General features: G+C 49.5%; 1 protein-coding gene across 1 annotated transcript; it reads left to right on the forward strand.

The window, feature by feature from the left end:
* The first annotated feature begins 8,296 nt into the window (after positions 1 to 8,296).
* LOC142071113 (uncharacterized) lies at positions 8,297 to 10,177 on the forward strand. Its single transcript, XM_075125456.1, has 2 exons — positions 8,297 to 9,001; positions 9,590 to 10,177. The coding sequence occupies exons 1-2, from the start codon at positions 8,422 to 8,424 to the stop codon at positions 10,093 to 10,095; spliced, it is 1,086 nt and encodes a 361-aa protein (XP_074981557.1). The 5' UTR covers positions 8,297 to 8,421; the 3' UTR covers positions 10,096 to 10,177.
* The last annotated feature ends 2,406 nt before the right edge of the window (positions 10,178 to 12,583 follow it).

The raw sequence follows: 12,583 nt of genomic DNA on the forward strand, positions 1-12,583 counted from the left end.
CAGAGTCTATACAGCCATCCCATATTTTTGTGCCTCATGCTCAGTGTCAGCTCTCACACCCTCGGCTGACAGAGAAAGCTTCCTTGGCTCCTGTCTTAAACATAGGGTCAATATGTAATGTGGATGTTCAAACTGTGGTCTGTGGACTTGAGTTCTGCGAACGCTGGGTTCACACTGCATATCCACAGGCAGAGCACATAGTCGTATCAGCCACTGTGGGTACACTCACACACCAACAAACAAAAACCACAGCAGCAAGTCTCAGAGCCTGGGTTAACTGACTTGGGCTCATGCTGCAAGCTAAAAATAGCAGTGTAGATGTTCAGGCTCAGACTGGAGCCTGGGCTTCGAAACCCTGCACCATTGCCAGGGTTCAGAGCCCGGGCTCCAGCCCCAACCCAAACATCCACTGCTATTTTTAGCTCCGCAGCATGAGCCCTGCAAACCCTAGTCAGTTAGGATGACCAGATGTGCCGATTTTATAGGGACAGTCCCGATTTTGGGGTCTTTTTCTTATATAGGCTCCTATTGCCCCCCCAACCCCATCCCGATTTTTCACACTTGCTGTCTGGTCACCCTATAGTCAGTTGACTTGAGCTCTAAGACTCACTGCCACTGGTCTTTCTTTGCTGTGTAAACGTGCCCTCTGGGATCTGGCAAACTTGTAGCAGTTGGTGCTATGGCAAATTTGTTGCTCTGTTCATGGGCTCACAGCAATGTTGTGAAACAGAAAAGCTTGGCCAGCTAAGCCAGACTCGCTAAAAGAGAGCGAGAGAGGAAAGAAGAACTAAGGTGGGGAATGAAAATGATACATGGAGGAGGTGGATGACAGCAGAAACCCAAGGTTCATGTTCCAGGTGTTCAGGATTTAGCTGGAGTCACTTGAGAGAACAATGTCATGTGGGTCCCCTCAAGACATCTCTGGGGACCAAGACAGTGAAGGTCCAATGGTGACATGGTGGATCCTGGGGTCCCAGGCGATGGTGGGGGCGGTAGCCATGATGGTAAATCTTGCTCCTTCCAGTTCATCCATCTTCACCATTTTGATCCCCCCAAAGTCTCTTTTTTAAGGACCCCCAAAGAGAGTTATGGGCAGAATAGCCCATCTCCTTATTATTTTGTCCATCAGTTAGGCCTAAAATTCAACACACTAATTTTGGTTCATAATTTTCCAATTCCCTTATCCTTTACCAGTCACAATAGTAACACAGTCCTTGGGTGGTATCAGCAAACTTTTTTTTCTCTGCCATAATTTTTGCTAACTTTTATACACCATTTTATTTAACAGGCTGAGTTGGATGATTGTTACCTTGGACAATTTAAAGCACAGGCCTCTGCACAATGGGACCCAATTGTGCCAGGGGGCTATGCAAACAAACATACATTGTTTACCTCAAAGAGCTTACTACCCAGTTTAAGACAAGGCACCAAAAGGAAGTGTAAAACAAGTCTGAAGTGGGGGAAGAGATAGGAGGATAATGGAGATGAGCATATGATTACTGTCAGAGGGTTTTCCCTTCACCCGCTCCCCTGGTTCTTGTCACGCAGACAGAAAGCAGAAGACCAGAAGTCCGAAGTGTAAACAATGCGATGTTTATTGGGGTTAGTTCCAAGCAAGCATATCCATAGCTCTACACACTGGCAGAGTCTGTTTCCCAGTGTTTCGTTCCCAGCTCCAATGCTGCAGAGCCTTGCCTGTGTCCCCATTCCCAATTTCCACCTCCTCCTCCTGAGCAGACCCAAATATACCTTCCGTGCACGCCCCTAGTCACACTCCTTACAACTTATAGTCATGTTCCGTTTGAGAGTGAGGTTAGGAAACACATTGTTTGTCCATATGTTTTAAAAAAAAATTCTTACCACTATTTCACTGAGAATCTCTAGTACCTCCATGCCTTGGAGCAGGGACTTGAAATTTGGCAGGGGATCACCCTTCTCTCAGAAATGTGCATTTTTGCTGTCTGTACAAAAATAAGCCTGAATTTGGCCCAAATATAAGCTTTTGAAAATCATAGTTCTTACATGCTCAGTAGAAGTTTGTGAGAGGCTGGCTACATTATTCTCTCAAGAGTTCATTTCCACTGAGCATGCCCAGTCTCCATGCAGCTCATACATACCAAGCAAATCAAGCATGATCCATCCTCGGGTCACAAGGGATGAGTAGGACATTCCCTACAACTGTGTCAGTGACTGGGACGTGAGCAGTTATTCTCAGTGGTTGGAGCAGGCCATGTGCCTAAGCCAAGGGTCAGAGCCAAAGTCAGAAACTAGGAATTGGAGCCAAAACTCAGGACTGGGTTACATGGAGTGAAGCAAGGCAGGATCAGGAAATACTGCAGCAGAGGGCAAATGCTTTGAGCAAGCACTGAACGGCTGCTTTTGGGCTTCACAGCTGGCCAACTGACTCTTCCCATGAATCAGGTGGTGTAGCCAATCAGGCAGCCTACTGCAGTCCAGATGTGCTGGTTAGGTTGCCTGGAGAAGGCTCTGCTGAAGACCCTGCTTCCTGACAGATTGTGTCCTTATACTGCTAGGGGTGTAGAGGTGCCAGAAAGCAGAGAACTGTCTCTTCTGTGCTCTCAGTGCTCCCGCACTGGCAGAAAGGAGGAGGAATGAGCAGGGCCATTCTTAGGCATACGCAGCATATGCGGCTGCATAGGGCACCCGAAAATTTGGGGCACCACTCTCTCTGCTGCAGTGCGGACTCCTCTCCAGCTCCTCCCCTGCACTGGGCCGGCAGGCTTCTCCCCGACCCGACCCCCTGATCCCTCCCCTCTGCCCACTCACTCCTCAGCCAGCCGCCTGAGAGCTCTGGCTCGGGCAGGGCCTCACGGGGCCAGGAGCGAAAGTTTGCATGTGAGTGAGCAAGGGGAGCCGGACTAGGCAGGAAACAGAGCGGGGCGGGGGGAGGATACCCGGAGGCTGGGAAGAGAGGGAGCTGAGCTCAGGGGGTAGAGCCGGGCACAGCACTTCGGGGAGTGGGAGAGTGGAGGAGGAAACAGGCTGGGGATTGCTGGGGGGAGTCGGACTGGGAAGGAAAAAGAGTGTGTGGGGGGGTTCTTTGTCTGGCTCAGTGAGTGAGCAAAAACACACTAGGGCCTCCTCGGGAGCAGGCTGGTGGCCCCAGGGTAGATTATCTGTTCTGAGCAGCCCCACACTGTACCTGCACCTCTCCCCTCTTCGGCCCGCGTGTCCTGCCCCGCCGGCAACTCCCTGCAATCTCTTTCCTAGTCTCCTTTTCACTCCGCCAAGGATCCTGTCAAGGTTCCTCCCCCATTCTGAACTCTAGGATACAGATGTGGGGACCTGCATGAAAACCTCCTAAGCTTACTTTTACCAGCTTAGGTTAAAACTTCCCCAAGGTACAAATTAATTTTATCTTTTGTCCTTGGAATAACCACTGCCACCACCAAACTCTAACTGGGTTTACTGTGAAACGTAGTTTGGACAGGTCTTTCCCCCCCAAAATCCTCCCAACCCTTGCACCCCACTTCCTGGGAAAGGTTTGGTAAAAATCCTGACCAATTTGCATAGGTGACCACAGACCCAAACCCTTGGATCTGAGAACAATGAAAAAGCATTCAGTTTTCTTACAAGAAGACTTTTAATAGAAATAGAAATAAATAGGAGTAAAGGAATCACCCCTGTAAAATCAGGATGGTAGGTACCTTACAGGGTAATTAGATTCAAAACATAGAGAATCCCTCTACGCAAAACCTTAAGTTACAAAAAAGACACACAGACAGAAATAGTCATTCTATTCAGCACAATTCTTTTCTCAGCCATTTAAAGAAATCATAATCTAACACATACCTAGCTAGATTACTTACTAAAAGTTCTAAGACTCCATTCCTGTTCTATCCCCGGCAAAGCAGCATACCGACAGAGAGACACAGACCCTTTGTTTCTCTTCCTCCTCCCAGCTTTTGAAAGTATCTTATCTCCTCATTGGTCATTTTGGTCAGGTGCCAGCGAGGTTACCTTTAGCTTCTTAACCCTTTACAGGTGAGACGATTTTTCCTCTGGCCAGGAGGGATTTTAAAGGGGTTTACCCTTCCCTTTATATTTATGACAGATCCCCTTTGGACCATCACCCTTCATCTCCTCCCTTCCCCAGCAGGGATCAGCAGCAGACGTGCGCTGGGAAGAAGCAGCCTGACTAACGCAGTTGCAGAGAACTGAGGAGCAGAGAAGGAAAGGGAGGGACGCAGGCAGGAGCACCCCTAGCCTTTTTGCCGACCAGAGCAGAAAATGTTTTTGGTGACCTCGCCCTGACTCCCCTCCCAAAAGGCAGTGGCCAATTAGGAATCTGCCCCTAGCAGTGGCCCTGGACAAAGGGCTAGGCTGGAAGCAATAGGAGGCTGGGAGGTGGGATAAGAACAGAGGGGAAGAGCCAGGCTGAGGAAACAGGAGCAGGCGGGTTAATAGCCCCTGGAGCACATGCCCCTCCTGAACCTAGAGCTTGAGCCACTAAGAGATCCAGTTCAAAATCATCACAAGTGTTCACTAATATGGGGTGCCCAAATTGAAATACGTAGGCCCTGATTTTCCAGAATACTTCCAAGTGCTGTAAAAATGCTGTGTTCCAAGCACAGACCCAATTGACTTCATGGCAGGACAACGAGTTGCAACTAAGCAATTGCTGCAGTGGCACACATTAGTGGGGGCTTTGCCTATTTTCACTCTACACTGCACAGACTGTAAAGACATTAGTCCCATAAAAGGGTAAGAAAAACCTCCCATTGAAAAGGCCCTGAGCCAACCGGGGCCGGGGAAGCCACAGCAAGCAGACAATCTCCTCCAAGATAGTGGGCATTAAGTTGCTACATGGAACAAACAAAACAAATACACCTTTAAATAAAACTAGGTTACTTAAGGAGGCCTTCACAGATTCCCCCACCCCACCCCCCCACACCGAGGCTTGCACAGAAGCTGATCTTGGCAGAAGAGCTCTGTTTGAGAGAATGGCGCAATAAAACGAATTCCCTTCACTTCCATGTGCCGGCCTGCCCACTCACCCAAATACAACACACACACACTCTTAAAGCCTCTCCTTTCCTTCTTCCATCAGAAAATGTCTAATCAGCGCTACTCTTTACCCTTCTGAAAATGTGTATGTGTCGCCCCCTGCCATCACTCCACAGGATGGCTACACAGACATGCTACATTTTCTTCTGCAAAGTAAAGTGTTTTCCACAGTACATATCATGTTACAGGCTGAGACAAAGATCCCCTGGCAACCTTAGCTAGAGCCAGGAAATCTCCGCTCAGAGGTCTGAAATCCCAGCTGGGACTCAGGTTCGCTGCGCAAGGAGTAGAGGTTCTAGTCTATTAACCAAAGCAGATGTACAAGAATCACTCTGCCAGCTGCATCTGTCACTCTTTTTTCCATGTTAAATTGACTTTTCCTGTTAGTCATCTGAGCCTTTATCAGAGAGGGCAACAGCCAGCAAGCACGGATGTCGGTCGTGGTCAATTCGTTCTCTAAGGCAGTTGGTCTTCCCTAGCTCCCAGTTCCAGAATCCTTTGGCCTTGCCAGAGTCCTCATGGGCCCTCCACAACTGATCACTTGATATCCTCTACGCTGCAGGGAGAATTTTACAGTTCCCAGCCATCTGCCCAGAGAGAACTGGACAGGATTCTCTTCAAAGCAAAGTATTTATTGTCATCCTGGGGCTTCAGCTTCCCACTCCCTGCACAGCACTGCCATTCTGCAGTGGGCCAAGGAGTGAGGTCTGCAATCAGAAATCAAATTCAATTAGAGCTGGACTTAGGCAAAGCAAGTGCCCATTTGAGGCACAAGAGCTACAGCAGATGCTCCACAAAACAAATGTAGGTTGTCCCCATCTGCTGCTTTGGGAGGAAAATCCCTGCCACCGGTATCAGTTTGTCCCACCCCACAGAGTGGGAGAAATTCCCTTCTAAACTCCTTCCTGGCAATGGGTCTGCAGGGGCACTCATTGTCCCCTATGGAAGAAAACTGCTACCAACCTCCCTCTCCCCAGCAAAACTGGAAAGAGAGGCTTTTGGGAGCTCCACAGTCAGGCCTCTCATTTAATGAGGTCTGCAGTTGCTTGGGGCCCTGCCAATCCTCAAGTGAGCCCAGACCTTAAGGATCCAGTGTGATGCTGTATGGAATATGACTGACCATTTATAATATTACTGATACGGTATAATACATTTGCATGGAATCTTATTTAAGATATACCATGTAAGATGTCAGTGGAAAAGTTATGATTGGCTAAATATGATAATCATGTTTATATGTATGTATCATCTTTGAATTGTGAGTTGTAAATATGTGAGGTATATTTGTATATGAAACCTATGCTGTGTTTCTGACACCCCCAGAAAGTTTGTCATCAGCACCAGCCAGCCTGCTAGATGGCCTGTCAAAGGCAATCAGCTGTACAATGAATCCACTGAGAGAAGGTAGGGGTTACACCTATGAGTCAGCAGGACATGCAGGGACATGCCTGTGGACAGGGGACTCTAAGGCTTTTCCATGCCATGTGTTGTAGGTTTGTGTTTGGGACAAAGGAAGTACAAGCCACATGGCAAAGGATAGAAAAAGGCAGCTGCATCTTCTCCATTTTGTCTTCAGTCCTGCTTCTTATCTCTGGAGCAACTTCTCTACAAACTGAAGCATGGAACAAAGGACTGACAGACCCATCCAAGCTGTGGATGTGTTCCAGGGGGACTCTACAAGGCAGTATGGGCAGCCGATATAATAGGCCGGGAAAGCTCTGCTTCCCCTGACACTGCCATGGCCACCAGACCCCTGGTTGCGGGGTTTGGCGGCAAAGTTTTTGCTTTATTATGCCCCATGCAGGTTCTGGGGCAACTGAGGAGGCGGTATGCATGGGGCATATCAAAAGCATCTTCTAACAGTCGCTTTTCCCCTGGGCGGTGGGTGGGTTGGGTCTGGGCAAGGGAGGCATGGCGTGGCTGTGGCCAGCCCCGGGTTCCTCCAGGCAGGAGGAGGTTTGGCTTGTGGCTTCAGCCAGCCTGGCCGGGGCTTCTCTGGGTGGAGCGGGGAGGCTCGGGGCTTCGGCCAGCCTGGGACTCCTGCAGCTGGGGATGGGGGCACCTCTCCGGGCAGGGCGGGAGGGGTTTGTGGGTCCAGCTGCGGGGAGGGATGGGGGGCAGGGGGTCTCGGGGCTCCAGCTGTGGGGAGGGCGTGGGCAGAAGAGGCAGAGCCGGGGGCTAGTCTCCCCAGAAGGAGGCTCCACCCACTGCCCATGCAAGCCAGCAAACTCACCAATGCTGCTAAGAACCTGACATATGGACTCTGAAGTCATATATATGTGACTGTTTTAACCATTTAACAACTCTCATCTTGTTCTTTTCTTTTCTAATAAAGCCTTTAGTTTTTAAATACTAAAAGATTGGCTGGCAGCATGATATTTTGGGTCAGATCCAAACTAATATTGATCTGGTAACATGGCTGGCCCTTTGCGGATCAGAAGAACATTTTATATAGTGAGCAGAGTTATAAATAACTTTGCACTGTACTGGACCTGGATGCTGATTGGGAGCCAGAGAACTGGAATGCAGTAAAGGGGACTGTGTGGTTTCTTTTTTCAGCTTCTAGATAACCAGCGTGGGGGACCAGGAGCACATTTTGTGACTGGTTGGGAAATCTAACTACAGTATTAACCTCCAGTTTTCTGAGACTCTGCTCTCCTTTTCGGAGCCTGCCCTGATCTTGGCATTTTCAGTGAGGGCTACTCTAGGCACCTCGGGCCCCATCCAGAACAGCAGGTCAGAGCACAGAGTGCTCTGGAACTGGGTGTGAGCTGACTGAGCATGTCTGTAATGTCTTGTTTTACTTGATTTTACAGCAGTTTTTCCAATAACTAATTCCTACTTACATCCATCGTGCCTTCCTACTCCTCATGATACTCCAGACCAGGAGTCCTACAAGCCCCATCTAATCAATTAATCAAAATACCAAAGAAACACTAACTCCTTGGCCAGATGTACACTGCAGCTTAAAAGGCAGCAGTCAACCTAACTCTGTAATTGTCTACACTACAGGATTGCTCCCACCGATGTAAGTCCCCTACTATACTAATGTAATAATTCAACCTCCACAAGAGGCATAGCGCTTAGGTCCATATAGTTTGACTTAAAGGGCTCTTAAAATCGATTTCCTTAATCCACCTCTGACAAGTGGATTAGCGCTTAAATCGGCCTTGCCGGGTCGAATTTGGGGTACTGTGGACGCAATTAGATGGTATTGGCCTCTGGGAGCTCTCCCAGAGTGCTCTATTGTGACCGCTCTGGACAGCACTCTCAACTCAGATGCACTGGCCAGGTAGACAGGAAAAGGCCTGCGAACTTTTGAATTTTAATTTCCTGTTTCCATGATCACCTACAGCTTGTCACGCTGGCCAGAGCTCATCAGCAGAGGTGACCATGCAGAGCTCATCAGCAGAGGTGACCATGATGGAGTCCCAGAATCGCAAAAGAGCTCCAGCATGGACCAAACAGGAGGTACGGGATCTGATCGCTGTATCGGGAGAGGAATCCGTGCTATCAGAACTCCGTTCCAGTTTTCGAAACGCCAAAACATTTGTCAAAACCTCCCAGGGCATGAAGGACAGAGGCCATAACAGGGACCCGAAGCAATGCTGCGTGAAACTTAAGAAGCTGAGGCAAGCCGACCAGAAAACCAGAGAGGCAAACGGCCGCTCCGGGTCAGAGCCCCAAACATGCTGCTTTTATGATGAGCCGCACGCCATTTTAGGGGGTTCAGCCACCACTACCCCAGCCGTGTTGTTTGACTCTTTCAATGGAGATGGAGGCAACACAGAAGCAGGTTTTGGGGATGAGGAAGATGATGATGATGAAGTTGTAGATAGCTCACAGCAAGCAAGCGGAGAAACCAGTTTTCCCGACAGCCAGGTACTGTTTCTCACCCTGGACCTGGAGGCAGTCCCCTCCGAACCCACCCAAGGCTGCCTCCCAGACCCGCCAGATGGAGAAGGGACCTCTGGTGAGTGTACCTTTTAAAATACTATACATGGTTTAAAAGCAAGCATGTTTAATGATTAATTTGCCCTGGCATTTGCGGCTCTCCTGGAAGTACTCCCAAAGCCTTTGCAAAAGGTTTCTGGGGAGGGCAGCCTTATTCCACCCACCATGGTAGGACACTTTACCACACCAGGCCAGTAGCACATGCTCGGGAATCATTGTAGGACAAAGCATTGCAGTGTATGTTTGCTGGTATTCAAACAACATCCATTCTTTATCTCTCTGTGTTATCCTCAGGAGAGTGATATCATTCACGGTCACCTGGTTGAAATAGGGTACTTTTCTTAAGGGGACATTCAGAGGTGCCCGTTCCTGCTGGGCTGTTTGCCTGTGGCTGAACAGAAATGTTCCCCGCTGTTAGACATGGGGAGGGGGGAGGGAGAGGGGATAGCCACATGGTGGGGGGAGGCAAAATGCGACCTTGGAACGAAAGCACATGTGCTGTGTATGTAATGTTAACAGCAAGGTTTACCCTGAAAGAGTGTAGCCATTGTTCTAGAAAATGTGTCTTTTTAAATACCACTGCCTCTTTTTTTTTTTTCTCTACCAGCTGCATGTGCTTCAATGATCACAGGATCTTCTCCTTCCCAGAGGCTAGTGAAGATTAGAAGGCGAAAAAAACGCACCCATGATGAAATGTTCTCTGAGCTCATGGTGTCCTCCCACACTGAGATAGCACAGACGACTGCATGGAGGCAGACAATGTCAGAGTGCAGGAAAGCACAATATGACCGGGAGGAGAGGTGGCGGGCTGAAGAGAGGGCTGAAGCTCAAATGTGGTGGCACCGTGATGAGAGGAGGCAGGATTCAATGCTGAGGCTGCTGGAGGATCAAACCAATATGCTCCAGCGTATGGTTGAGCTGCAGGAAAGGCAGCTGGAGCACAAACCGCTGCTACATCCCCTGTGTAACCAACCGCCCTCCTCCCCAAGTTCCATAGCCCTTCACCCAGATGCCCAAGAACGTGATGGGGGGGCCTGCGGCCACCCGGCCACTCCACCCCAGAGCATTGCCCAAGCAACAGAAGGCTTTCATTCAATAAGTTTTAAAGTTTAAAACTTTTAAAGTGCTGTGTGGCCTTGTCCTTCCCTCCTCCACCACCCCACCTGGGCTACCTTGGTAGTTATCCCCCTATTTGTGTGATGAATGAATAAAGAATGCATGAATGTGAAGCAACAATGACTTTATTGCCTCTGACAGCGGTGATCAAAGGGAGGAGGGGAGGGTGGTTAGCTTACAGGGAAGTAGAGTGAACCAAGGGGTGGGGAGGTTTCATCATGGAGAAACAAACAGAACTTTCACACCGTAGCCTGTCCAGTCATGAAACTGGTTTTCAAAGCTTCTCTGATGCGCACCGCGCCCTCCTGTGCTCTTCTATCTGCCCTGGTGTCTGGCTGTGCGAAACCAGCAGCCAGGCGATTTGCCTCAACCTCCCACCCCGCCATAAACATCTCCCCCTTACTCTCACAGATATTATGGAGCGCACAACAAGCAGTAATAACACTGGGAATATTGGTTTCGCTGAGGTCTAACTGAGTCAGTAAACTACGCCAGCGTGCTTTTAAACATCCAAAGGCACATTCTACCACCATTCTGCACTTGCTCAGCCTGTAGTTGAACAGCTCCTGACTACTGTCCAGGCTGCCTGTGTACGGCTTCATGAGCCATGGCATTAAGGGGTAGGCTGGGTCCCCAAGGATAACTATAGGTATTTCAACGTCCGTAACGGTTATTTTCTGGTCTGGGAATAAAGTCCCTTCTTGCAGCTTTTGAAACAGACCAGAGTTCCTGAAGATGTGAGCGTCATGCACCTTTCCCGGCCATCCCACGTTGATGTTGGTGAAACGTCCCTTGTGATCCACCAGTGCTTGCAGCACTATTGAAAAATACCCCTTGCGGTTTATGTACTCGCCAGCTTGGTGCTCCGGTGCCAAGATAGGGATATGGGTTCCATCTATGGCCCCACCACAGTTAGGGAATCCCATTGCAGCAAATCCATCCACTATGACCTGCACATTTCCCAGGGTCACTACCCTTGATATCAGCAGATCTTTGATTGCGTTGGCTACTTGCATCACAGCAGCCCCCACAGTAGATTTGCCCACTCCAAATTGATTCCCGACTGACCGGTAGCTGTCTGGCGTTGCAAGCTTCCACAGGGCTATCGCCACTTGTATCTCATCTGTGAGGGCTGCTCTCATCTTGGTATTCTTGCACCTCAGAAAAGGGGAAAGCAAGTCACAAAGTTCCATGAAAGTGCCCTTACGCATGCGAAAGTTTCGCAACCACTGGGAATCATCCTAGACCTGCAACACTATGCGGTCCCACCAGTCTGTGCTTGTTTCCCAAACCCAGAATCGGCGTTCCACTGCATGAACCTGGCCCATTAGCACCATGATGCCCACATTGCCAGGGCCCCTGCTTTGAGAGAAGTCTGTGTTCATGTCCTCATCACTCACGTTACTGCGCTGACGTCGCCTACTCGCTCAGTATCGCTTTGCCAGGTTCTGGTGCTGCATATACTGCTGGATAATGCGCATGGTGTTTAATGTGCTCCTAATTGCCAAAGTGATCTGAATGGGCTCCATGCTTGCCATGGTATGGCGTCCACACAGAAAAAAGGCGCGGAACGATTGTCTGCCATTGCCCTGACGGAGGGAGGGGCAACTGACGACCTGGCTTACAGGGTTGGCTTACAGGGAATTAAAATCAACAAAGGGGGTGGCTTTGCGAGAAACTGAATGGCCCCCTCAAGGATAGAACTCAAAACTGGGTTTGGCAGGCCGTTGATTTCACAGAGGGAAGGAGGAGAAAATGAATACAAAACAAATCTGGTCTATTTCTTGTTTTGAGCCACTTCATCTAGCTTTATAAATCTTTCTGGCAGCAGACTGTGCAATACGACCACTAGCTGTTATCATCTCCTGGGTGCTCAGCAGAAGACGGTGCAGTATGATGACTAGCCATCATCTTCTGCTGGCTGGAGATTAAAAGACAGTGCACTGCCGGTAGGACTGAATTTCCACGAGACGAAACTTAAAAGGGAAATGACCTGGCTGAGTCACTCCCATGTTTGCCCAGGCGCCCGCTTAAAAGAGCAGCCAGGACTACGTCAATGAGGGCTACCAGTTATACTGCACTGTCTGCTGCCAAAAGGCAATTAACTGCTGCTGTGTAGCAATGCAGTACCACGTCTGCCAGCACCCAAGAGACATACGGTGACGGTTATCTGAGCGGGCTCCATGCTTGCCGTGGTATGGCGTCTGCACAGGTAACTCAAGAAAAAAGGCGCAACACGATTGTCTGCCCTTGCTTTCACGGAGGGAGGGAGAGAGGGAGGGAACGGGGGCCTGACAATATGTACCCAGAACCACCCACGACAATGTTTTAGCCCCATCAGGCACTGGGATTTTTACCCAGAATTCAGATGGGCGGCAGAGACTGCGGGAACTGTGGGATAGCCACCCACAGTGCAACGCTCCAGAAGTCGATGATGCCTCGGTACTGTGGACACGCTCCGCCGACTACCTGCACTTAGAGCACT

The sequence above is a fragment of the Caretta caretta genome, chromosome 2 (genome assembly GCF_965140235.1).
Source record: "Caretta caretta isolate rCarCar2 chromosome 2, rCarCar1.hap1, whole genome shotgun sequence".
Classification (NCBI taxonomy): domain Eukaryota; kingdom Metazoa; phylum Chordata; order Testudines; family Cheloniidae; genus Caretta; species Caretta caretta.

Bases quoted from the DNA above. Each gene is read 5' to 3' on its own strand.
- LOC142071113 (XM_075125456.1), top strand. From the start codon at position 8,422: ATGCAGAGCTCATCAGCAGAGGTGACCATGATGGAGTCCCAGAATCGC. The intron at 9,002-9,589 runs GTGAGTGTACCT...TTTCTCTACCAG, and splicing joins AGATGGAGAAGGGACCTCTG to CTGCATGTGCTTCAATGATC.